The sequence below is a fragment of the Protopterus annectens genome, chromosome 6.part1 (genome assembly GCF_019279795.1).
Source record: "Protopterus annectens isolate FY-2018-M chromosome 6.part1, PAN1.0, whole genome shotgun sequence".
Taxonomy (NCBI): Eukaryota; Metazoa; Chordata; order Ceratodontiformes; family Protopteridae; genus Protopterus; species Protopterus annectens.
The window spans coordinates 356,362,219-356,388,433 of NC_056738.1; the positions used below are offsets into that span (position 1 = coordinate 356,362,219).

At 41.7% G+C, this 26,215-nt stretch overlaps 1 protein-coding gene across 1 annotated transcript in view; it reads right to left on the reverse strand.

Annotated features, from left to right (window-relative positions):
- Nucleotides 1-26,215, reverse strand: part of ATG2A (autophagy related 2A) — a 2,853,001-nt gene that overhangs the window by 1,052,646 nt on the left and 1,774,140 nt on the right. The window contains exon 24 of the mRNA XM_044075772.1: nt 15,701-15,807. Coding sequence (XP_043931707.1) covers nt 15,701-15,807 — 107 coding nt within the window. The remainder of the gene's footprint in view (nt 1-15,700; nt 15,808-26,215) is intronic.

The window sequence follows — 26,215 nt, forward strand, 5'->3', positions numbered from 1 at the left end:
TATCCATCGTCTTAATGCAGAATCCACTGGTGACACCTTTCAGGATTAAATAAGCCTTCAAATGAAAAGCTGAAGAGTTCTCCCAGGCCCAGAAGGTAAAGGGACTTTCACAAGCCTGCATAAAGAAATCGTCCAGCCACCCTAAAAGATCCTTCTTATAAGTACTGGAAGATGTACTTACCATCCATTGTAAGGCGATTCCAATCCATTGGCCTACTAGTGCCATTTTAAAGGATCAAGTGCTTCCATAAATTAACTTTATAAGAATCTTCTAGCTGACTAGCAGTGATATTCTTTGATTCCAAGGGAACTGCTAAAACCCTTCCCAATGACAAGAAAAATATTCTCAACTGCTTTGGAATGAAAACCTACACATCTGCTACCCTGGCCTTTGGGACCTTAACTTCCACATGTATAAGTGAAATACCTAAAATCCTTCTAAGCTAAAGTCTAAGACTGGAGATTATTCAGCCAAGAACCGGATGAGGCTCAGGATGCTTAACTTTATGTTTTCTCTTTAAAGGGGTAGCCAGTGGAGAAAGAATCGGAGCTGACGTCTGTTTTGGTGGAAGAGTAGGAGCAGGGCCCTCCGAATGAATGAGTCGCGTTTCCCCTCCGCCATCAGGTTATGAAGGCTGATTTGCCTCAGCAGATGTACCTAAAGTTTCCACCATCCCAGCTTCCATTGAGGTTCCCAGAGCTGATTTGGAAACAGAGGTCTGAGAAGATCCTGGGCTTTCATCAGCCTCAAAAATCTGCCTGAGGCACAGTGTGGGATTCTGGCCTAATTTTCTTGGCCTTCTTCGTCGGCAGCTCATGAGGATGAGCCTACTCCCCCTTCCATACCGAGGGCAAGATGTCCTAATCACTGATTTTCTAGATACAATGTTAATGCGGCCAGGCAGCTGCAAAGTGTCTTGGGGATGAAGGATTTGCAAATGGTGCAGGACGTATGATAGTGGGCCTCGCCTAAGCAAAATACGCACTTTTTGTGCGTGTCCTTGTGAGGAATTTGTCTCCCACAAGCACACTTCCCCTTTCTAGTTGACATGTACATCTTAGTAATCAAAGGCAAAGAAAAAACCCAACAGGGCACTTATCTGTATCGGTTGATAAAGTGGTCATCTGGTCCGGAACGGAAACTGTAACCGGTCATCTGGAAAAACGCAATCTGTTTTTGGAACTGGCAAGCAGGAGTCCGGCGTCCACTGTGGCAGAAAAATTCTGAAGAGGGTATGTGCAGATGTCACTTTTCTACCTTACGTCGGTTTATGGCCCTGACAAGGGATGTCACACATACCCTCCTGGAGCAAAGACTTTGGTATAATGGCCAGACGACAGCACTGCAGGCAGCAACCTCCCAACTGTAATGAATACTGCAACATGAGAATAGAAGGACATATAATTGTTTAGAGTGTGGGAAACAGATCCTTCTCAAGGATTTTTCATTTCATTTCACATCTATGCAGTATTCTGCTCAAACCCAGAGTACAACATAACCAGCCAGCTGCCCTTATTGTGTGCATTTCAACAACTGTACTATCAAACATCACACTCAATCTTTGCAATAAATACAAGGAAACCAATTACAGCCAACTGGAACCTGAAGTTACCTTAAGCCTGATGATACCAAAGTTGGTGAGACATGTTTTACTGCCCCCCATACTAGGTATCGGAAACTGTAAAGCCTCTGGTGTGATCCTTATGGAGGCTGCCATGAGATCAGATAATGCCACTTCCTTGCAGGAAGACCTTCTGTGCAGTTGGCCCAATGGCATGAGGACCTCCAGTTCTGATCCCCTAATTATGGCAAAGGGAAGGGTGGTACTCCACACTCTGCATAAGAAGAAGCAATTGGAGAAATACAAACAAGGCATAGGGTGTCCTTCCCTGATCCAAGGCCTCCGTGGCAGTTACATTGAATACACCATGGACAAAAGTATCCAAACTTAAATAAATGTCCTTCCACCATGGTCCAACATCTGCATCCCTAAGTCCCAAGCTCATTCTAAGGAATTACTCCAGCTGGCTCAGGATTTTATGGAGTTTCTGAAATCCTCACACCTGACAAGCCTTTGTATCCTTCAGTGCCAGGGGTCCCACTCCCTTTTATGAAAAGAGGAGGACAAATGGCTTATAGTGGACAGATGCCTCCTTTTTCTCATTTTGAATGAGAGAGAGAGAGAGCACTTATCCTCTCCTTCCTCAATGCAGAATCGCTCACTTGGTGACACCTTTTACAGGATTAAATAAGCCTTCAAATGAAAAGCTGAAGAGTTCTCCCAGGCCCAGTAAGGTAAAGGGACTTTCACAAGCCTGCATAAAAGAAAAATCTCCAGCCACGACTCCATTCTTGTACGTATTGGAAGACTCCATTCTTATAAGTACTGGAAGATGTACTTACCAATAGATCACTGGCGGCATGATTCCCAATCCATTGGCTCCTAGGTAGACTTGCCATTTTAAAGGATCAAGTGCTTCCATAAATTAACTTTATAAGAATCTTCTAGCTGACATAGCAGTGATATTCTTTGATTCCAGAAAGGGAACTGCTACAGCCCCTTCCCAATGACAAGAAAAACAATTCTCAACTGCTTTGGAATGAAAACCTACACATCTGCTACCCTGGCCTTTGGGACCTTAACTTCCACATGTATAAGTTTAAATACCTAAAATCCTTCTCTCTAAGCTAAAGTCTAAGACATGGAGGATTTATGATAAGGACCTTTAAAAACAGATGCTTTAGCTTTACAACCTCAGTACACAAGTTGCCAAGCACTCCATAAATTGTGGCTATGAAGCAGTGGATATGTCATGCAGGGCAACAGCTACAGGGTCTGGTATTAGGAGTCATGACTATCAGAGGACAATACCTGCTGGACCCATGGTAAAATGAAAATTGTAATGCACTTCCTAGACAAGATTATTTGGATGTTCTGAAGAAAAGGTTTTCAAAAGGCTAAAACAAAAAGGGAAAAACATCCAATCTGTTAAAAACAAAAGTTATGTACTCACCCTAATGATAGATCCATGTTGTCTTTTTCTGTCTGGTTCAACCTGTAGGTTATCAAAGCTGAGTCAGATCCAGTGCCAGACGATTTCCATAACTTCACTCAGCAAGTTCCATCTCCTCTACCCATACCCTCCCACTTCACCAGAACTACCTCAGATCTAGTTTGCCCCTCTTCAACCATTAAATTCTCAGAGTTAGACCTCAGGGGAGAAAGGTCAAATACCCAAAGAAAAAAAGTGGGCTCCCTGGTCCATCATCTTCGAGGTAACAGAATAGCCAAAATGGAGGGGGCAGGTGAAGGGCAAGACTGAACCAGAAAGAAGCAGACAACATGGATCTATCATTATGGTGAGTACATAACTATCACATCTGATGTTGCCTTTTCTGTCTCGGTTGAACCTCTGGGACAGAGTCCCCTGCCATGCAACACCCTAGAAAGGTATTATAGAAGGATATTGTGCAATACAATAGAAACAAATGAAGCCCTAAACCTGGACTGGATATCCAATTTTTAGTGTGACACAGAGGTGTGATGACCTAACCAAGCTGCAGCTGCACAAATGTCATCCAAAGCAGCTCTTGAGAAAATGACTGTAAAAGTAGCCATAGTTCTGGTGGAATGTCCTTTGGGTTTGAAACCTAACAACTTTCCCTTCAACCATACCCAAAGGAAATACAACCAGAAAGCCAGTTGGACAAAAAGCTTGGAAACAGAAGCATCCAACTGAGACTTAGAGAATGAGCCAAACAACTGATTAGATTTTCTAAAGGACCTTCTAGCCAAATAAAACTTCAATTGCCTATGAACATCAAGGCACTGCAGAAGAATTATTCACCCCTTTTAAAAAATTCAGAGAAAAAATGGCAAATGAATGGATTGATTCAAATTACTTTCTGATACCACCTAAGGCAAAAAGTAAGGGTCCAGTCTGGAGTGGGGGGACACTGTCTCAATGAAAACACAGATGAGGGACAGCAGAGAGGGCCTGTAAAGTACAGTTGTGTACACCTACCATAAATGTAGATGTTCGAGTGTCTTCACTGTTGCAGTCATGACTGTAGGGTTCTCCCCTGCCGGCAGGCAGCCCTCGGTCGGACAGAATCCCAAAGTCTGGGTCCGGCGTCGGCAGTTCAACTCTGCTCCCTGACGTCAGAGCGCCAGGAGTATAAAGCTGACAACCGATGCCATCTTCTCCAGTTTTTCTTGCCCCAGATGTCAGGAGTCCCAAAATGAAAATGGTCCCAAAACCTTTGCAAATACACCTCAGAAGAATGGTGAAAAAAGGAACCACACAAAAGTAATAATAAGAGGGGACAGGAGGAGACTGCAACAGTGAAGACACTCAAACATCTACATTTATGGTAGGTGTACACAACTGTACTATGTTCATCGTGTTTCACTGTTGCAGTCATGACTGTAGGGTAGAATCCCAAAGCTGAAAGAAAGGGAGGTGGTCATAAAGAAGAAGGGGCGGCTAAAAGGCCCTGCAAGACTGCAGAGGCAAAGAGAGGCAAACTGTAGTGCTTAGAGAAAGTATGCACTGAACTCCAAGCTGCAGCTTCCAATATGTCCTTGGTAGGAACTCCCCTGAGGAAGGCTGCAGAAGTGGCAGCAGCTCTGGTGGAATGAGTCCATATGGTCCCTGGGATTTGCTTTCCATGGTGTGAATAACAAAATCTGATTCCATGAGCAATCCATTTAGAAATGGTTTGTTTAGAAATGGCTTTACCTTGGGAACTTGAAGCATAAGAAACAAACAATTGTTCAGATTTTCTGATGTCCTTGGTTCTGTTCAGGTAAAAACGTAGCTGTCGATGTACATCCAAGGAATGTAAGATCCTTTCCCCTTTATTTTGAGGAGTGGGGAAAAAGGTTGGCAAGTGGATAGTTTGATTTAAAGCCACTTTGGAAACCACCTTAGGCATAAAGGTCGGATTAGTCCTCAAAGATACCCTGTCTTGATGAAAAATAATATAAGGTTCCACCGCCATAAGAGCTTGTAAAACTGAAACTCTCCTGGCAGAGGTTAGTGCCAACAGGATAGCTGTCTTCCAAGATAAAAACTTGATGTCAGTAGAAGTGGCAGGCTCAAAAGGAGGCAAGGTTAGTTTTTCCAAAACATAATTGAGATCCCAAGCAGGAATAGGAGGAGATCTAGGAGGTCTTAAGTTCTTAGCTCCTCTGAGGAACTGTCTCATGAGCTGGTGGGAAAAGATGGGAGGGTCTGTATTATAATGAGCAAAAATAGCTGAAGCATGGATCTTAATGGAAGAGAAAGAGAGACCCTTATGTAAGAGATCCGTCAAGTAAAGTAGAATTAAAGTAATGTTAGGAAGAAGAGGATCAGAATCCTGAGCCTGCATCCAGGAACAAAATCTTTTCCATTTTCCCGCATAATATTTCCTAGTGCTAGGACGTCTAGCTTCCAAAATGACATCCATAACCTGCTTAGGTAGGAAAGAAGAAATCAAAGGTCCTGGATTAACCAGGCCGCCAGGCTGAGAGTTCTGACATGAGAGTGTAGAACCCGACCCTGATGTTGGGACAGAAGGTTCGGAGACTGAGGTAAAATCCAAGGGGGCTCCAGGCATAAGTTTATTAGAGTTGGATACAAAAACTGCCGAGGCCCAACAAGATTATCATCTTGGGTTTGTCCTGTTTTATCTTCAATAAAACTCGTGGAAGAAGAGGGGCATATCGAGGTTCCTCCAACTGAATGACAGGGCATCCACTTTCCAAGCCTCTCTGTGGAATGTCCTGGTGCAAAAATCTGCAGCTGATGATTTAGATGGGATGCAAAGAGATCTATGTGAGGACATCCTCATACTGCTGTTATCATCCTGAATATTTTGGTGTCCAGCATCCACTCGTGTGGATCCGAAGGTTTCTGCTCAAACTGTCTGCCAGTAAGTTTTGTTTTCCTGGTAGAAACTGAGCTTGAAGATCCAGATTGCAAGTTAGAGCTGTGTTCCATAAATCCATGGCTAGTCTGCAAAGGGGTAGGAATGAGATCCCCTTGCTTGTTTATGTACCACATAACTGTGGTGTTGTCTGTCTGTATTAGTAGTTGTCCTGGCTGTATGAGATTCCTGAAGGCCAATAGAGCTTTCTGAATGGCTAACATCTCCTTTAAGTTGATATGCAGGTGCTTCTGATCCTTTGTCCAAAGGCCCTGCAGACAACTGCCCTGAAAATGGGCTCCCCAAGCATAATCCGAGGCATCCGTGGTTAGAATCTGAGAGGCAGGAGGTAGACGGAAGGGCTTCCCTTTGTTTAGAGCACATGCCCTGGACCACCAAAGAAATTCCTTTTGAAGGCAAGGAAGGACAGGAATCAGTATGTCCAAACTGTGGTAATGCTGAGACCATACACTTTTTAGGTACCACTGTATTTTCCTCATGTGTAGTCTTGCATATGGTACGAGAAGGATGCAGGAGGCCATGTAACCCAAAGCCTGCAGGAATTTCCTTGCAGATAGATGGGTTAGAGTTGCCAAGGCTTTGAAAGTTGATGCCAGCTATAATTTTTTTTCGGATGTCAGAAAAGCCATCTGGGTTGTAGTGTCTAGAAGAGCACCCAGAAAAGTTATCTCTTGTGATGGTGTCAAATTTGACTTTTTTATGTTTACAGAGAATCCCAGGAATTTGAGGAGGCTTTGTACAAACTGTAGATGCTGGAGTAAGACATCCTTGCTGTCTGCCTGAATTAGACAATCGTCCAGATAAGGGTATATTTGAATTCCCTTGAGTCTGCAATAAGCTACTACTGGAGCCAGGCATTTGGTGAAGACCCTGGGCACAGTAGATAATCCAAAGGGCAGCGCAGAGAACTGAAAGTGCCTCGATCCGGCCTTGAACCGGAGGTATTTTCTGCGATCCTGCCTGATGGGAATGTGTAAATATGCCTCCTTTAAATCCAAAGTCACCATTCATGCATCTCTGGATAGCATTGGAAGTAACTGCTGTAGAGTAAGCATCTTGAATTTTGGAATCTCTAGAAAGGTGTTCAAGACCGACAGATCCAGAATGGGTCTCCATGAATTTTGCTTTCTTGGGACTAGAAAGAGCCTTGAGTAAAACCCTTTCCCCATCTCTGAAAGAGGTACCAGTTCTATGGCATTCATAGCCAAAAGAGCTTCCACCTGGTTTAAGGCCTCCGTCCATTGATGTTTTGGAAGGTCTGGCCATCCGTTTGAGCAAAGTATGAAAATGGAATTTGTAACCTCTTAAAATCACATCCAAAACCATTTGTCCTGGGTTATTTGAGTCCAATTTTGGTAAAAAAAGAGAGAGTTTTCCTCCAAGAGGGGCTTCCAGGCAAGACATTCCTGCAGCCCAACCGAGGGAGTCATTGAGCTTGTTTCCTTTGAGACTGTGGTCTGTCCTCTCCTCCCCTAGGGGTAGAAGCAGTCCACTGCCTTGGTCTATAAGCAGCCTGTGTTTGAGGCCTCCCTCTGGAGCGTCTATATCTACCCCTTTGAGGCCTGTCTGAAGAGGGAAAGGACCAGTTTTTTGATGGCCAATTCCTGATAAATCTAGGAGGCTGTACTTGTAAGAAATCTTTAACTGTTTGCATGGATTTCGCCTTATCCTCCATCTTTTTAATCACCTCTTCAGCTTTAGATCCAAACAAAACATTATGCTGAAGAGGAGCATCCAATAATTTAGCCTTTACTTGTTCAGGTAAATTCTGTTCCTTTAGCCATGCATGTCTTCTAATGGCTGTGCCAGAGGCCACAGCCCTACAAGAAGCCTCCAAGGCATCAAATCCACAGTGTAAAACATGCTTCCCAACTTGTTCAGTGGCATGCAATAAGTCATGTAATTCCTTATCCTCCGCACAGGCAGAAATGGAAGTAAATTTTTGTTTTAAGACAGATAAGAGAAATTGCTGATATTTAAGCATATGAAACTGACAGTTTAAAGCCCTAATGGACAAAGTAGCAGAAGTGTACACCTTTTTGCCCCATCTTTCCAAGGCTCGAGAATCCTTTTCAGTAGCCCTTAACACCCTTAGGACCCTGAGAAATGGTTTCAGGGTCAGCAGTAGGATTCTTGTATAAAAACTGATGGGAATCAGGAACCCTGTAGTACCTATCAGGCTTAACAGGAGCAGGAGGAAAAGAATCAGGGGTTAAATTAGCCTCCGAAAAGGCAGCATCCACAATATCCAAAACAGGAGGAATAGCCAGGGGTCTAGAAGTAAGTCTTCGGACCGAAGTAAGTAGAAATATTCGTCAGGAGTCTACCGACCGGCACTTGCGAACTGCTATCACTGCACGGCAAGAAAGACTGGAGAAGATGGCGTCGGTTGTCAGCTTTATACTCCTGGCGCTCTGACGTCAGGGAGCAGAGTTGAACAACCGACGCCGGACCCAGACTTTGGGATTCTGGCCGACCGAGGGCTGCCTGCCGGCAGGGGAGAACCCTACAGTCATGACTGCAACAGTGAAACATGATGAACATCTCTGACACACACTTGGAGCCACCAAAAACAAAGCCTTCCATGACAAAAACATGAGATGAACAGTAACAGTAGGGTCAAAAGGAGGAGAAGCCAGCACCTTAAGCATAGAAGGCAAGACCCAAGGTGGAAGAGGGTCTTGCACAGGAGGCCAGAGTAGCAGAGCACCTTTAAGAAAAGCCTTAGAAATCTTATGGGCAGCCAATGGCATATTATCTCTACCAATGTGAAAATTAGAAATAGCTGCCAACAGCACTTTAAGAGTGGAGTAGCTAGACCCAGAGTTAAACAAACCCACAAGAAAATCCAGGATAGTCTCCAAAGGTGCTAAAAAGGGATCCAAACCCTGAGAGACAACCCTATTTTGAACTGCTTTTAGAGATTTTAAATGCATTAAAAGCCTGAATTTTATTTGTCAGCGTTTGGAGCTTTTTCAGCTGTGCTTATACCTGTTTACTGGAGGTTCCTGTTTCTTTGTGTCTACTTAGTTTTTGGCTTCTTTGCTTTGGACTTAGTTTGTTTTATGGCTTCAGGGACTGTTTCAGGTGTTCCTAGCTTACTGCCTATTCAAGAAGGTGAGCCTCAGTATTTGTAAACATTGGGGAATCTCAACTTACTTATACAACAGTTCTCTCAAAACACTGATGAATTAACAGCTAACCAAATTTCTCTAACAGAATCCATTGGCAACAAATAATTCACTGGTAACAGAGAAATTAATATAGGGTTGCTATCTCCAGAACGTAGTGAGTGTGTGTCTGGGCCATTGGGGACATTGGAACCTAATACAGGGACACCAAGTCAAGTAAACACCAGAACCAGCACAACAAGGGAAACTGGCTGGACTAACACGTTTTAATGAGTGTTAGTATCAGCCTGAATGACTGGTTACACAAACCCATCTTGCTTAACGAGCTTCCTCAGTCACAGGCACCTTTTGCTATTAGTGATAAACTATCAGAATTTGATTATAACTTACTAAAGGTAAGGCAGCTACAAACGGACAATGCCTATTTTATTGAATGTCTAAAATCTAAAGTGGTTCCAAAGGGACTTAGGATGTGGCGTTTTCCCACAGGGCTTATACCAAATTCACCACTGCATAACAAACTTTTAGACTTCTTTGATAAGCATGGTCAAGAATATATGGACATTATAGTTAAACATAATAACAAATGATTAATGAACTAGTCACCGACGTTGAACGTACTGATAATGTAATTCAAAAAGAAACTCAATTTGGGGTGAATAAATATGAATATGAATGTATTTTTAGGAGTATAGAAGAAAAAATAAACATAACAGGAAGATAGGGATATGAAGGAGTATGCTAATTATACAGCTTCTCCAACCCCCCCCCCCTTCCCAGTCCTGGGGTGGTCGTTTTAATAATATCAGCTCAGCCACAGAGGTTGAAGACATCCCTGAAGATGAGAATATCACTGAAAATACCAACACTCATTTTTTGGACCACCATGATCCCCCCCAAGAAGGTCTGAATGGTTACAAGGCAAATATCAGGGGCAGAACCCACAAAGGGGTCATTCAGCAGACAAAAGCTATGACCAGAGTGGGTCAAAATCAAGTACGAAGAGGGAACTTCAGAGGGCAGAACAGAACCAGGAGATACCCCAACCAGCATTAAATCCAGTCCAGGACTGTGAAGAAGGAATACTACCACCCTGTGTGATGGTGACTAGCACAAAAGGTAACTTTAATGTATATAACTTTTCCTTTATGAATATTGACCAACATGATTGTGATTTATTCAGGAAAGGGCTAGCTTTTGTACCTAGCAAAATGTTGGACATAGCTAATACGGTGATGGATTTGAAACAATCAACTAGAAAGTTAAATTTTAGATGTGTGTTTAAAAATCTAAACATTAATACAAATCCATTGAGTATTTCTAGTACATATAACTCCCCTTACATAACCCTATTCTATGCTTTGCGAAGCTATGTGAGTTGGATTTAAGAGAACTGTCAAAAAGGAATAGGAAGATAAGCACTGAAGCAACTGATACCGACCTACCTGACATAGACAAAAACAAACTGGATGTATTTAAGAAAAAAACAACTGTGTGAGAATAATGAAACCTGACAAGGGTGGGTGGCTGATTTTAATCAATGTCAATAATTATAACACAAAAATGAGAGATATCTTGCAAACTGCTGCATATTAGAAAGTGTCAGTGAACCAAATGCATACAGGCAAGTCAACAGTAATATCGAGGATTGGTTTATAGAGCAGTCAATCACAATAGAGGAATACAATTTCCTGAACACACAATACCCTAGGACCCCATCCTTTTCTGGGGTGCCAAAGTTACACAAGAATATAACACAACCTCCTATGTTTCCAATGATTGATGCAAGGGGCTCCATTACTCACCAGTTGGTAACATTTTTAGACATCAAACAAACACTTTGTCCAAGGGGAAAAGCCTATATGCAAAGATTCAAGGGAATTTTTGCAAAAAATTAATAGTACTGCATTGAGAAATTCCTATATCGTTATCACCACAGATGTAAAAGATTTGTATTCAGTTACATCACATAAGGTAGGGGTGGAGTGGTTTACTGAATACCTTTCTGAAAAGGGTGCGAGACAACAGCATATAAATTTGTATGAACAGTTACTGGAAATGGTGCTTCAGAATAACTTTGTCTCCTTTAGAAAGGAGATCTATTTGTAAAAAGAAGGGGTGGATATGGGGTCATCCTGTGGTGGCCTCTTTGCAAACATAGCAATACTGCATTGGGAAAGAAAATATTTGATGTCCTTGCATTCACTGCTGCAGTATTTATTACTATATGGGATTCCTTGACGCAGAAGCCAGAAGTCTGGGCAGTCTTCCAAAGACTTCTGATGCTGAATGTCATCACACACACCCTGTGTAACGTAGGGCGTAAAGGTGACATTCAAGCTTACCAAAAACATAACTTCTTTGCTGCCAGTCTGAACATATCTTTTACACCATTGGTCTGTTTACTTGTGTCCATTTTCTGCCAGATGAATGCATTTTGGTTCTCCAGGGACTACCTATGCCTGTTTGTTGTTTTTGCAAGATAAGTGTCTAGTTGGGGATTTTGTTTTTTCTTGTTTTTCGTGTTCCTTGAGGTTAATGTCATCCAGGAAGGGTAAATGCCAGTGAGAGAGACATATTCCCCATAGAGACCACCACAATAAGCATCTTTTTTGCTTAGGTGCTTCTCATGACCATATGTCTTGTTCTATTTGTCAGGCATTTGGTCCAAAAACTGTTCGCAGTAGACTTTCTTCCCTTCCCTTGTACAATGAGAAGCAGCATCTTAGGCTACTCGCTAAAGATACTACGGAAGAAAAGGGCAGTCGTTAGAGAAGAAGGAGATGAAAAAGGTACAACTGGAATCTTCTGCTGTCCAGCCTCTGGGTTATGAACCCAGAGGCTAGCCTAGCTGAGTAGTCGGTTTCAGTTCCTGCTTCCCCTTGGTCCTCTACTCCTCTTAAAAGGCCTAGAGATGAGGTTTCTTCTGAGGATGAGTCGGATTTTACTGATGAATCCCTAACTTATTCTACTCAAATTGCTTCTCCTTTGGAGTATGGGTCACAGAAGGAGGAATCTATTAGTCCTGACGTTCCTTTGGAGGAAACTTTCTTTGGGGACACATTCTTTAGGATGATGGATATTTTTTAAGAGGGACTATACTCAGGTCTCTGATATCCATAAAAGGTACTATGAGTTGTTGCAGTTGGAGTCTCTTAAACCTGCGGCTATTCCTCCGGTCTTGGCTGTTTTACTGGATGCTTTCTTGCTTTCTCCAATGCCTGACCCCCCCCCCCCCAACTCGCAAGAAGCCTGATAGGTTTTATAGGGTTCCTGAGGATTGTTCTTTGTTATATAAATGTCCTGCTGCTGACCTTTCAATGATGCCCGTAGCCTCTGATAAGTCATCTCAACTGCTTCCTCTGCCCAAGTTAATGCCTTCTGACAAGGACAGCAGAACTATGGACAGGCTGGGCAAAAAGGTTACCAAGCACTACAAGCTGGATGGTATCTCTAGAGCTATGGCTGATTTTGCTAGTTCAGTTCTTCATACTTTTTCAGGGATTCTTCTGCCCCTTCCTCCTCCCTAGTTTCCTCTTGAGCTTTGGCACTCTCCCATACAGTTAAGAATACTGCAGCAGTGACTGTAAGGACATAGTACAGTTATGTAAAATCTTACTATAACAGTAGATGTTCTTGCCTTCACTGCTGACAAAGAGGGTAAGCTCTTTTTTGTTTGTTCAGATACAAGACTATGGACATAGTGTCCATCTGGACAGAAATCACACCCCTGGGAAGAACGTCCTGAAAAGCCTGCAGTGAGAGGAGGAACACACTAGTCTTCATGATGCTGATGTGTAAGATGGCCTTGGTTGCAGACCAGGTCCCCTGAATAGTCCCCCTCAGTGAAATCTGCCCCCACTCCTCACCACTCTAGCAGAGAGGCGTCCATAGTGACTGCTGACTGCAGACTGAGGAGGGAGAAGAACAAACAATTTCCCAGTGGACGCCAATGGAGAGTCCAAGCAGTAACTGACTTGATTTGACAAACTCGAGTGAGGGAAACTGAAAAATCCACTAGATGTGTTGAATACGACCACTGGACCGCCAGGATCCACTGCAGTGCCATCATGTGATACCTGGCCAAGGGAACTAAACAAATGCCATGTGGCCCAAAAGTCTGAGGATAAGATATGCTAGAAGCTTTTTGAACATAATCAAAGACCTTGCCAGATTCTAAAGGTTTGATATCCTGGACTCTGGAACCTTGACAATCTAGGAGACTGTGTGCAAATGGCAACCAATCAGTACAAGGCCTGAACTGGACAGAGACTGGATTTCTGGTGAATGACTGTGATCCCTAAGGAAATGCAAAGCTGGACTAAGGTGCTCCTGGCCTTGATCAGGGATGCTCTCAGAAGGGGCAGTAAGGAGCCAATCATCCATGTAAGGAAAAACCTGAAAGCCCAGCACTCCCATTCACTTGGTGAACACCTGGGGGGGTGGGTGTGAAACTGAATGGCAGTACTCTGAACTAGTAATGACTGCTTCCCCACCAGAAGCAAAGGATTCTCCTGGACCAACTCACAATCTTTATAAGATGGTAGGCACCCTTGAGAACTAGCTAGTATATCCAGTCGTGCTTCCTCAACAGAGGTAAAATGGACTGCACCATAACCATTCAGAACCTGGTCTGCTTTACAAACTGATTCAATGTGCTCAAATCCAAAAATGCCTGAGGTTCTTGTTCTTTTGGGACTAAAACAAACTCTGAACAGACCTCGGACCCTCACTGGTCTGGTGGGACCACTTGGATGACTTGATTTGCTAGAAGCTTCTGAATTTTGATGACTGCTGCTCTTCTTTGATGGGGTGGAATGTATGGAAGTCATTTTGGAGTTATCCTGGGAACTTCTAAAAATGGAATTGAGCACCCTGTTGATATGCTTCAATGCTCAAGCTCCCTAGCTTTCGGGTTTACAGCCAATAGACTCCTGACTGCCTCCAGAGCTGGAGAGCTAGGCAGCCCTTCAGGATTGCTGAAAGGGTTCTCCAAGAGAAACCTCCACAAGCCCTGGTTTTGCAGACCACTCCTGCTGTGAAGGGTGGCAGCCATTGTGGTAGGCCCTGCATCAGGACTGCATCAACTGCTCCATATCGGACATCTTCATACTTTTAAACAAAGAGGGATGATGGAACCAAGGAGGCTACCAATGGGGATTTGGAGGACTGCTAACTGGCAAAGGATCCAACCTGCTGGTCTGAGCCAGGGCAGCTCAGATCTGAAGAGGTGAAGGGGAGGACTTGGGAGAAAACTCTCATGGAGGAGGCAGACAGAGTACCCAAAGGAAAGAAGACCCATAAGGATGAGCTTCTTTCTCCCTCTCATTAACCACTTGAGAACCAAATCCCTCACAAACAGCACAAGTGGACTCAAGTTGAGCGGCCCCGTGGTAGTACACACAATAACCATGAGCATCCTGGGAGGGAAGTTTATGACCACAAAAAATACACTTTTTGAAGCCTTTATCCCTGGCATCTAAAGTATTAACAAAACAACAAACTACAACACATGATACAAGTCTTGAAAGGCAGGAAACACACTTACACTAACCTACGCTAACTAACCAGCTAACAACTCTACAATACAGAAAAAAATATTGCTAACTATGAAAACACATGCTACACTAACATCAATTAAAAAAGCAGGAAAAGGAGAAATTACACCCTGGGATACAGAGAAGGAGCGAATGACTGAGCTGCTGGTTAGAATAGGAACAAAATAGATTTTGGGTGTGATGAGGGGGGGTTAGAGGTACAGGAGGAAGAGCTTCCTGAACTGAAGTCTTGTAAATCACCCAGCACTGGATTTGAGTTGGCTCTGATAAAAACCCAGATGAAAAAGACATCAGAATAATTTTTTTAATTTCTAAGTTCTAAAGTAAAACAGAAACAATTCTACAAAATGCTGATTTCTTCACCCAAAGAAAAAGGCAGATCACAAAGGGGTAAGAGAGTTGAAAGAAATGGCAAACAGAGCAATAGGATACACCTCGGATACCTCTAAGTCATGTATCCAGACAGAACAGCTATGACTCACAATCAAAGCTTATCCCTTCCTTAATTCCACAGTCTTAACCTGAACATCTGGTGATGTGCCCCACCCACATCACTGCAAGAACTACCAACACTCCTCTAGGCTGTTCAAGCATGCTCCTTCACAAACAAAGACAAAGGTTACCACTGCTAGCTTAGATGATCTCTGCGTCATCTACCTACCACTAGACTGAGGGGCAAGTTGCCTGAGAAATACCACCCCCCCCCCAGAATGAACAAACTATTGCCAGGGGAATAGCTAGGGTGGGGCAAAGGAGGCAGCCACCTTGAAAGCAAGGTGCAAGGAGGAGCACAATATGAGATGCCTCTTGGCTGGTAGTTCACTGCTCAATGTATATAAATTCCAAGAAGACATTACATGAGTTTGCCAAAAATCAGATATTAATTAAATACAGAATAAATAGTCATTCATACAATTGAAAGACTCCACTTCCTCAGAATCACAAGTAAACCTACTCAGCCTAACACATCCCATGAATGAAAATGGAAAATGATACTACAAGGTACTGCTCCTAATACAGATAAACATTCTGCATATTTCTAACTGCATGTACATTTTTGCTACCATTAATGTTACCTGTAATCAAGAGCACAGCAGAATAAGTGGGTATGTAGGACAGTGATGACAGTAGGAGGAATATACCCAAGTATAGGATCATCAATAACATCAAGGAAATCAATCAGCTGAAAGAAAAAAAAACAGGATCATCAATAACATAAAGGAAATCAGTCAGCTGAAAGACAGAAAAAAAAGTTACTCTGACTCATCATTTCTAGAAATTTAAGATGGTCTGTCTGGACTCAAAATACATAGAATCCAAGGTTACATCAGAATTAAAGCAACATAAAAATGCTACATACAGTATCACTACAAATACTTTTTTTCCTGTGTGTGCACATGCATGGACACAAAAAACATTAGTAACTGCACATATGAATACATGTGCCAAAAAAGGATGGACAAAAGTAGAAAAATGCTTGCATTCTTATATCAGTTGATCTCTGAAGAGACCCTCCTCAGCTGGTATAAGCCTGATATTACCTCTTTCTCTCATTCCACTAAAAAGAATCAAATAAGTTTTCTCCAAACTTATAATGGCTTCAGCAATGGCAATACTCACTCCATGAAAACTACAGAGGTCTTCCAGAAAAGTTACTCGAAGCCAGTTGACTTGGTGGAGAAAAAAAGCTCCTTCTTCTGTAAAGCATCTCCAACTTGGTGGAGTAGATACACCAATGGAAACTACTATCTAATTAAAGTAGTTCTGACTCCCAGCAAACCAAAGTAACCTTCTGTGTCACTCTAGAAAATGATGACCCCAAAGGACATCCATCCGGTCAGCTAACTCTATCCATGCACCGTATTACACCAAAGGAAAGATCTCATGAAGATTTATCATTGGAATTGAGACACCATAAGTGCGCAATAAACTCAATGAAGTTTAGGATGGACTAGAAGCATTCTGTACCCTTCTGAACCAGGAAGACATAGGACTAATGGTTGCAATCCAAAGAAGGGACATAACTCTGATTATTTTTTTCTGTTAAAGACTCCCCAAGTTTGGTGTCACTCCTTTCTTCTTTCTGTTGCCCAAGTTACTGTACTAGAAGTGTTTGGGTTCTGGATTTATTCTTATCCCAATACTCCCTTATTTCCCTTTAGCACTCTGCAGATGCTCCTCTTGTTGTTCAGCAATAAATTAACATTTAAGAACTCTTCTAAATAATTCTCATTACTTACTTTTCATATCTCACTCTTACTTTTTAAACTCTATTTTCATTTTATCCCACTCGTTTGATATCCCTTCTGAAGAAATTTCTCTCTTCTCTAATAACTCTGAAATAATTTACAATTCCCATTACCTAAAATCCTTCTTTTTGGCAGGTAAGTAGGAAAGCATTAGTGTCTCATTTTTACTTCATTACCCTTTATCTTTATTACAGTTCTTTTCCATGCATGATCTGACATATTTACTTGATGTGTGCCAAAGCTTTCAAGTAAACATACAAACACCTGTAAAATATAATTTCTATCCAGTCTAGGCCAGTTACTGTACCTTGGGGAGTAACATTTACATTCTGTCTCGAGTTCCTGCCATTGAATTCACATCTTTATTAATAAATATACTCATATATTTCTTCAGAAATAGACCCAGTTTTGTTAGATCATCAAGTTCCAGTCCCCACCCATAAATGATATTCAATGCTGAAATATAATTTGTGTAAAGGAACTAAACTACCACATAACAGTAGGTTTGGGTGGAATATAAATACATGCCAACATAATCATTCTCCCTTGCCAATAACTCCCTACTAGCACAAATCAACTATTACTGCCATTTTTCCTCTTCTATCTCTATTAGAATCCATCCGGCAATTAGTAATACTCTTCCCTTTGCCGCCTTTGTCCCTTTGCTGATTCTAGGGAGATTGGTATAATGCTTAAGGTATCTTACTTACAGACACAAGGTGCAGGGTTCGATTCTTGTATGAGGTAATTGGTTAGGTTAAAATGGCCCACAAGGACAGTTAGCCTACTATTAAGTTATGAACCTAAGAATGCTCACCTTGACAAACTTTCTTTTCAAATCCAACTGCTCATTTCTATCCAAGTGTGTCTCCTACAATACTGCTAGCTGCACCCGAGACTTCTTAACATAATTCAATACTTTTTTTGTCTATGCCTTTAAGAACATTTACATTCCATAATAATAAGGACAGAGTAGCCCGTACAGCAGAAAGCTTTTACTCCCACCTATTATACATGACAGTTCTTTTGAAAGTGTACTTCTAACTTTTGACTTACATGCACTCATTAATGTTTGGCAGGCTGAACTTTTATACAGTTGCTTCTTCTCATCTCCCTTTGAACCTATGCCACATTTGTCAAGACTTTTTGCTTTATTTATAAAACTCAAGCAAAAAAAGTTCTAAACAAATTTTTAGAATCTCCCCATCCCTTAAGTCGCACAAACATGCAAAACTTTGTACATTATCAACAAATGAAGTTTAATTCTCCAGATAGGACTAGTTGCCCCAAATCAACAGTGACACCCATAGACATTACCTAATCTAAAATTAGGTTACCTATGCTAAAGAGCATGTTATTGTCTATATGCCTACTTATTTTTGATTGTTACCTGTTATCTTCTTATAACTATTCTTCTCCCAAATGTGAAAAAAAATCATCCTGTACACTTTCAGTAATCATTAACATTTAGCCCTATGGAAAAGTGCATTTGCTACCTTTATAATTGTGAACCTATGTAATAAATACATTAAACAATGTCTTTTGTCACTTCTCACAATTTCAAACTTAATTCTCCCTGAACTGCTTGCCACCATGCTCAGAACTCTTAATATTAATTGCTTGCACCTGCAGACAACTTGTCTCAAAGTAATAGCAGTGAGCAATGAGAAAACAAAATAGACAACTCTGCAAGTGCATGAAAAAAACTTGGACAGCTGTCTGTGCTTGCAGAAATCTGCATTTGCTCATGAGGAAAAACAAGCTAATTTATTTGTTTATTTATTTATATTTATTGACATCTGATTACCAGGAAAGCCCGACTGGGTAGAAGCCCATTTTCAGTGGAGGCCTAGGGAGAAAAGCTCCAAATTATTATAAAACATTTTAAGAATAATAATTTTAAAATCATCAGAAATAAAACAAAAACATCTGTTTATATAATTATAACAAATTAGAAATAATATAAAAAACATTGTTTAAGAATCTATACAAGGTATATGACAACTGTTTAATATTTAGAGAAATTGTAGAAAGTTTGTAGAGAAATTAAAAGTAAGTTAGTTTAATAGGAACTGCAATATGAAGTGAGAGGAATACAGGCTTATATTTAGACAGAAAGTCAGGGAAGAGCAAGAACAGAGCCAGATTTTAGCCAGGAAGTCTTTCAGAGTTGTTCTGAAAGATGGGAGGGAGGGTATAGACCTGATGGATACAGATAAGGAGTTTCTGGCCTTAGCGACCTTGTACAAATACAGACAATGCCCAGCAGATTTGCTGGATTTGTAGATAGACGGGAGTTTTTGGTCAGTGGATCATAATGACCGACTGGGAACATATTTGAGTAGAATGTTTTTACAGCTGGACAGGCATACATACACTGGATAATGTTATAGGTGGCAAGAAGCTGAAGATTATCATCCACCATCACCCCAACAGTCTGCTGTGAGAAGTGACTTCAATGGTTGTATTATCAAGAGAGAAGACTTTAAAGTTTTATTTTTCCATGACAGAGGGATTTCGGGGAAAAAAGTAGTAGGTTTGGACTTTTTTGGGTAGAGCATGAGTTGTGAGTTATGAAGCCATGTTTTAGCGGCTGTTAAATCTTCCTGAGTAACTTTTCGGAGGTGTATGACGTTGTCAGATGTGCAAATGAGAGTGGAATAATCTGCATACTGTATTAGAGTGGCCTGTTGTGTGGATGCATAGAGGGTGTTGGTGAAAATATTAAAGAGGAGGGGATCAAGGATATCACTTTAATAACTAAGAAATTTACCAGTTTTCCTGCCATTAACCTTTTTGAATTATTTTCAAGCCTGTTTGCTTAAAAACATTATCTATAGCTTAAACCTAGGCCATTAATCTAGATACCCACCCCTGTTAAAACCACTGAAAATTATTTTCTTAATTCTACATATGTGATCAATAGACTTTTACACCCCACCCTACACCTGACCTAGTAGCACAAGATCACAACATAATATTAACTTTAACTTGCTTCTGTGCAGCCTTTGTCTTGTTACAGCATGAAACCTACAAATCTTACAACTAAAAAAAACATGCTTGCTTTAATATTTTCAGCATACACAGCAGTCACTGATAAGATACCTCCACTTCACACATAAGATACCCATGACTACACACTGTACAAAACTGCTTTACAACATAACATGCAGTTTACATCATGAAAATTTTATGCAAATATTAACAACAAAAACATATTATTTACAGCTACTGTTTTATATATTTTTGATTGATTGATTTAGATATATATAGTTGCTGGCTTCTGATCTGTGCTGAAAGTGCTATTTTTCTCCCACCCTTATTCCTGCTGTGTTAAATACTGGTCAAACAACTAGTGTGTTTTATCTGATTGTCTCAAGGCTTGCTAGTATAATTAATATTCCCTGTTTGTTACTGCTGCATTCATTGCTTGAAACTCCATGAGTTCTGACTGAGAGTGCTACTGAAACAATTCGAAATATAAAGTGATAAGTGTATTTTTTGGGCACTTCTTTTCAAAGTTCTGCAGTATCCTAATTATTTTTGCTTGATTGATTTAGATATATATATTTGCTGGCTTCTGATCTGTGCTGAAAGTGTTATTTTTCTCCCACCCTTAATCCTGCTGTGTTAAATACTGGTCATACAACTTGTGTTTCTCACCCTCCCTCCCTCTTTCCCTGTTGGTGTATTCATGTTATACTTGGTGGCTTTGCAATTGCCCACCCCCTACTGTATATTTGATCTGTGACACTTGTCCCAGTCTAGTATTATTAGCTCATTCTACCTAATACAGAGAGGTGGAAAAAAATATTTGTGTTTCTTCCTACTTTATTCTTTTGCTTTTGCTGCCTGTTCTTAAAACTACTTAATTTCATTTATTCTGCTGCATTTATTACTGCTTGTTGGTAGCCGATTAAATTGTAACTGTTATTCTAAGCCTTTGGTTTATGCACTTGGGCGTCAGACCAGTTGTTTTACATTAAGAAGGTTTGTGGTCTGCACTGTTGTGGCAGGACAGGTAGCTTACATCCTTCTAGGTTGGGAGTTGCTGATTGAAGGCTTAGTGTCTGTTATTCTAAAGTGTATCAGTTCTGGTTTAATCATTTGGGCTTTGGGCCAGTTATTTTACATTAAGAAGGTGTGGTCTGCGCTTCTTGTGGGAGGAGAGGGTAGATTCTGCCCTTCTGAGATGGGGGTTTCTGGTTAAAGGCTTACTGTGCCTCCTTATTTGAACTGTTTCTTTCTGAAATTGGTTCACCTTGTTTGCTGTAGCATAGACTAGATTTAGACCTGCTGAATCTAGCTTTGTTTGTATAACTTGAGCACTAATCCCGGCCATCTTTTTTTGGAGAAGGTTCCCCTGCACCCTAGTGGCATGAGTGTGCAGTTACAACTTTGTCTGATTGAAGACTTCTGGAATGGGGCCCATTTTTGAGCTTTTATTGGTTAATTTGTTTAAATCAGTTTGCTCATTTGCTACTGTTATTTATATATATATATATATATATATATATATATATATATATATATATATATAAAATATATATATATATATATATATATAAATATATATATATATATATACACACACACACACACACACACACACACTTTATGCATCACCGCTTAGTTAGGGTTAAACTATTCCCGGCGCCATAAAGTCTGCTCTTTAAATTTTCCTTTAGAACTAGTCAGTTTTTAGTTTTAGCACTCAAACCTGTTTCTTTGAGCTCAGCACTTGTTCAGAACTCATTGTAAGCACTAAATATGTTACTAATTACTACAGCACTCAACTTTCCTCACTTATCTAGAGGAAAACAGTTTTTAGCACTTAATAAATAGCATCTATCCAGCCATGTCTAAGGATCAGCTCCCAGTGTTTTCTCCTGTCTACCTGATGAAACTGGGCATCTTGGGGAAATGCAGCAATTGTCTCACGTACACAGACAACCCTCTTCTCCTACCACCCAACACTACATCCTGTGAGAGATGCACGCACATAGCCAAACTGGAAGCAAAGCTCTCTTCACTCAAGACTGGACTAGACAGTCAAGAGGATAAGGTAAAACACTTGCACTTCACCACACTCATCATAGTCCCTCAAAACCTACACCACCAAAACACACACATAGAAACAAAAAAACACAGCTGCATTCGCTGAGGCTCTCAATAAAAACCTGCCCAAGCAGCAGAGCCCTCCAAAGCAGAAATGCAAGCAACCTCCACCCCCCCCCCCCCAACACAACCCAAACGACACATAACCCACAAACTCAGTGTGCCACTCAACCACAGCCCATAAGGCATAACAATGTACCAAATACTCTAGTCATAGGTGACTCCATAGTCAGGCACACCGATGTTTCACTCACCAGGCTAAACAAGGAGAAAGTTACTGTCAGCAGCTTGTCAGGTGCCAGGATCCGCCACATAACACACGCAATCAGGTCACTCCACAACAAGTACAAATATGACTCTGTCATTGTCCACGTTGGTGTGAATGACCTAAGTCGTACCTCCCTGGACTACATGAAAAGAGACATGGAAGAGCTCTCCGATCGTGTAGCCCAGGGTAGGTATGACCCTAGCCCTGAGTAGCATCCTGCCATCACCCAGAATGATACCGCAGTACAAGGACAAAATGACTGACTTCAACAATTGGCTAAGCTTCTGGTGTCATTCTAAGTGGATACAGTATCTATCTGCCTAGGATGACATGACTGACAGACCACGATGCTTTGCCAGAGATGGTCTGCACCTGTCGCCGTTGTGATTCTGGATACTGGTTAAGGCTCTTGCCACCCCTATAGTGCCCTTTTAGGCAAGGTTCAAATGATAAATTCACCACCATAACAGGTACAAGCAAGCAAAATCTGAGGGTATTGCTACTCAATGCTAGAAGTCTAAACCTCAAAATGCACTCACTCGAGGCACTCCTTAAAATGGAGAACATCGACATCTCTGCATTGTCACAGCTGGTTCAAGGATCCAGAGAGCTCCCCTGCATTACCAAGCTATAATTCATACCACAACTTTCTGCCAGCTAACCTGGACTGAAACACTAAAGGCGGAGGTGTGTCCATATTCATTAATGATATCCACACCTCCAGGCTAGTTGCTCAGCATAATGCATCCGAGATTATCCAAGTGCAACTAACTTTGGGCAAGACCGCAATCCAAATTGTAGCTTACTACAAATCCCCCACCATGCCCCAAGATTCACACTCTTCATTTCTTGATACACTGGAAAATATTAGGGTAAAACTCAACATCCAAATAATGGGCGATTTCAACTACCCCACCATTAACTGGGAAAACTACTCATGTTCCAACTCTTTTGCTCAATGTTTTCTGGAATTCATACATTCCAACACCTTAGATCAACTTATCCACACCCCCACCAGGGGCAGCAATATCCTAGACCTGGTCATTACCAACATGGGTGACCGGTGTTCCACACCAAAGGTCAATTTCTCGCTGGTCAGATCTGACCACAAGCTAATCACCCTAGACATCCATATCCCACCCCACCCCCCCACTAGGGAAACTACCGTAAAAAATTTCTCCAAAGCCAACTTCACGCTTCTTACGACAGAAATGGCAAACTTTGCGACACCCATGCAGCAGATGGATAATAGAGATATGACTGCGGAATCCTACTACACAAATGCACTTTATAAGCACTTACACGGGTGCATGGATCGTGCTATCCCTAACAGAACCAAGATGCTACTCTCCAAAAAAATTAAGCCAATTTGGTGGTCCCCTGCCATAAACAAACTCTACAACAGAAGAAAGCAACTGTTGCAAAAAAAGAGTAAAATCCCATGAATGGTGGAACTCCCTGGTCAGCCTCAGTAAGAAGCTGAGATCCCTCATAAAATCCTCCAAAGCTAGTTACGAAAACAAAAATCGTCACTGATTCTAAAGACAACCACAAAGCATTCTACAGCTATGTCAAGCATCTCAACGGCAACACTCAGATCTGCTCTGAGTTACAGCACAATGGTGCTAAATATACAGAACCAACTGATATTGCCAACATCCTGGCAGACAAGTTCAGTGCTAACTTTACTCCCCTCTCACTCCCTAAAGGACCCATCGCTATACTGGAAGAATGCAAAGTTCCTGTATTCACGGCTGCACAGGTAAAAACCACATTCTCCAAAGCCAAGAACACAGCATCCATGGGACCTGACAACATCCCAGGCTGTGTTCTATATGAACTAAAGAATGAACTGGCACCCCACCTAAGAACTATGTTCAATCATAGCCTCACTTCAGGCTTTGTGCTCACTGAATGGTGCACAGCAACGGTTATCCCACTCCACAAAGGGGGAGCCACCGTGGACCCCGGGAACTACCGCCCCATTAGCCTGACGAGCCTGGTCTGCAAGGCCATGGAACTTATAAACAAAGACATTGGTAATCTCCAAACTCTGGACCCTACCCAGTTCAGGTTTGTAAAAGGCAGATCATGTCTCCTAAACCTGATAGAGTTCTTTGAAGCAGTCACCACAGCTGTAGACGAGGGTATGGCGGTTCACACAGCCTATCTAGATCTCGCCAAGGCTTTTGACACCATCCCCCACTCTGGAATTATAGATAAACTCACTAAACTAGGTATAAATCCCTATGTCACAAGATGGGTTGCCAACTGGCTCACTGACAGAACCCACACTGTGAAAGTAGCAGACTCCAAATCCGACTTCAGACCTGTGACAAGTGGAGTACCACAGGGTTCAGTCCTGGGTCCTCTCCTGTTTGGTATCTACTTCTCTGAAGTACAGGCTAACACAGAAGGTCTTTGGCTAACAAAGTTCACAGATGACTGCAAACTAGGAGCCATAATCGAAACTCTAATGATGTGGACATCCTACAAAAGGGACTCACTGCGATAGATGCCTGGTGTTAAAGCCATGGCCTCAAGCTCAATGCCAAAAAGTGCATTGTCATCCCCTTTGGTAAAAACTCTGTACCCATGAACTACCACGTAGGCGGTAGTCTACTTAACACCAAAAGTGTGAAAAGAGACCTTGGGACACAGGTGGACAGTAGTCTCTCCTTTGATAATCACGTCACCACAGTAGTCAAGAAATCCTTCTATGTGGCACACCTCATCACAAAAGGTTTCTAATGCAGGAAAAAAGAGGTAATTGTTCCCCTCTACTCATCACTCATTATACCCATTATAGAGTACAACGCCCCTTTTGGTATGTACCTCACAAGACATCTACAACAACTGTAAAGGCCGCAGAAATACTTCACAAAGATGATTACCTGCCTCAAACAGATGCCCTACACTGACCGTCTCAAAAAACTCCAGCTTTACTCTGTCGCATATCGCCTATTCAGAGGTGATCTCTGCCTAACATACAAAGCTGTGTCAAACCCAGAGCTGTTGGACATGCTTCACTTAAAGAAATCCCAGTCCCTCTGAGCTACATGCTCTAGGGACCTAAACCTGATCACCACAATAAACAGAACATGCTGGAGGGACAGATTCCTGTCCCAGAGACTCCCCATACTCTGGAACAAATTTCATATCTACAGCAAACAAAGCTCCTCATTAGCACTCAAGAAAAATCTTGATAACTGGATGGGAAATAGGAAATTCACCCCAGGGATCACTTCTGTGGCTCTGCTCGACAGTGGCACAGGAAAATAATTTTCTTAGATGGCGAAAGCCAGGGTACCTTTTTGGCTAGGCTTATATAGGTCCTAGGGCCAATAGCCTAGTACCTACCTATGAACCTAAGATAATCGGACACAGTGGTTTGAACCTCACACCTGCCTTTTGACATTCCTTGACTGCTAGGATAAACTTGCTTCTCTACTGCCTGGAGTACAGTGAGTAATCATTTTCCGTAAACACACCCTTTTTCCTAGTTTTAATAATTTGCCTTTCTACAAAAATTCTTACAGGTGGTATGATCTCATCTTTACAGGTCTTGGCTGCATTCTCATGGCAAGGTTTGGAGCATACACACAATGTGCCACTTCAATTAACAAATCCTGCTGTGGAACACCACTCCAGCTGCTCATCTGCACCCTCATAAAATGAATACAATCTATTCCTTCCAGTTTTCTGGTACAGTATAAAATCTCAGGTTTTCCCTGTGTGCTGTTTGTAATGGCCCTTCTTTTCAGAAGCCTCACGCTCAGGCAGGTCTTTTCTTCCTTTCAACCTCTGATCTTTGCAGTTTTATCAGTTCATCTGAAAAGCTAGTTAATGCTACTATGATTTTTCTAATTCTTTATTATTTGTGTTGATACATTTCTTCAGTGCTTCATTTATTTTTAAACACCTCTGAGTGCATTCATTTTTTCCTATATATTACT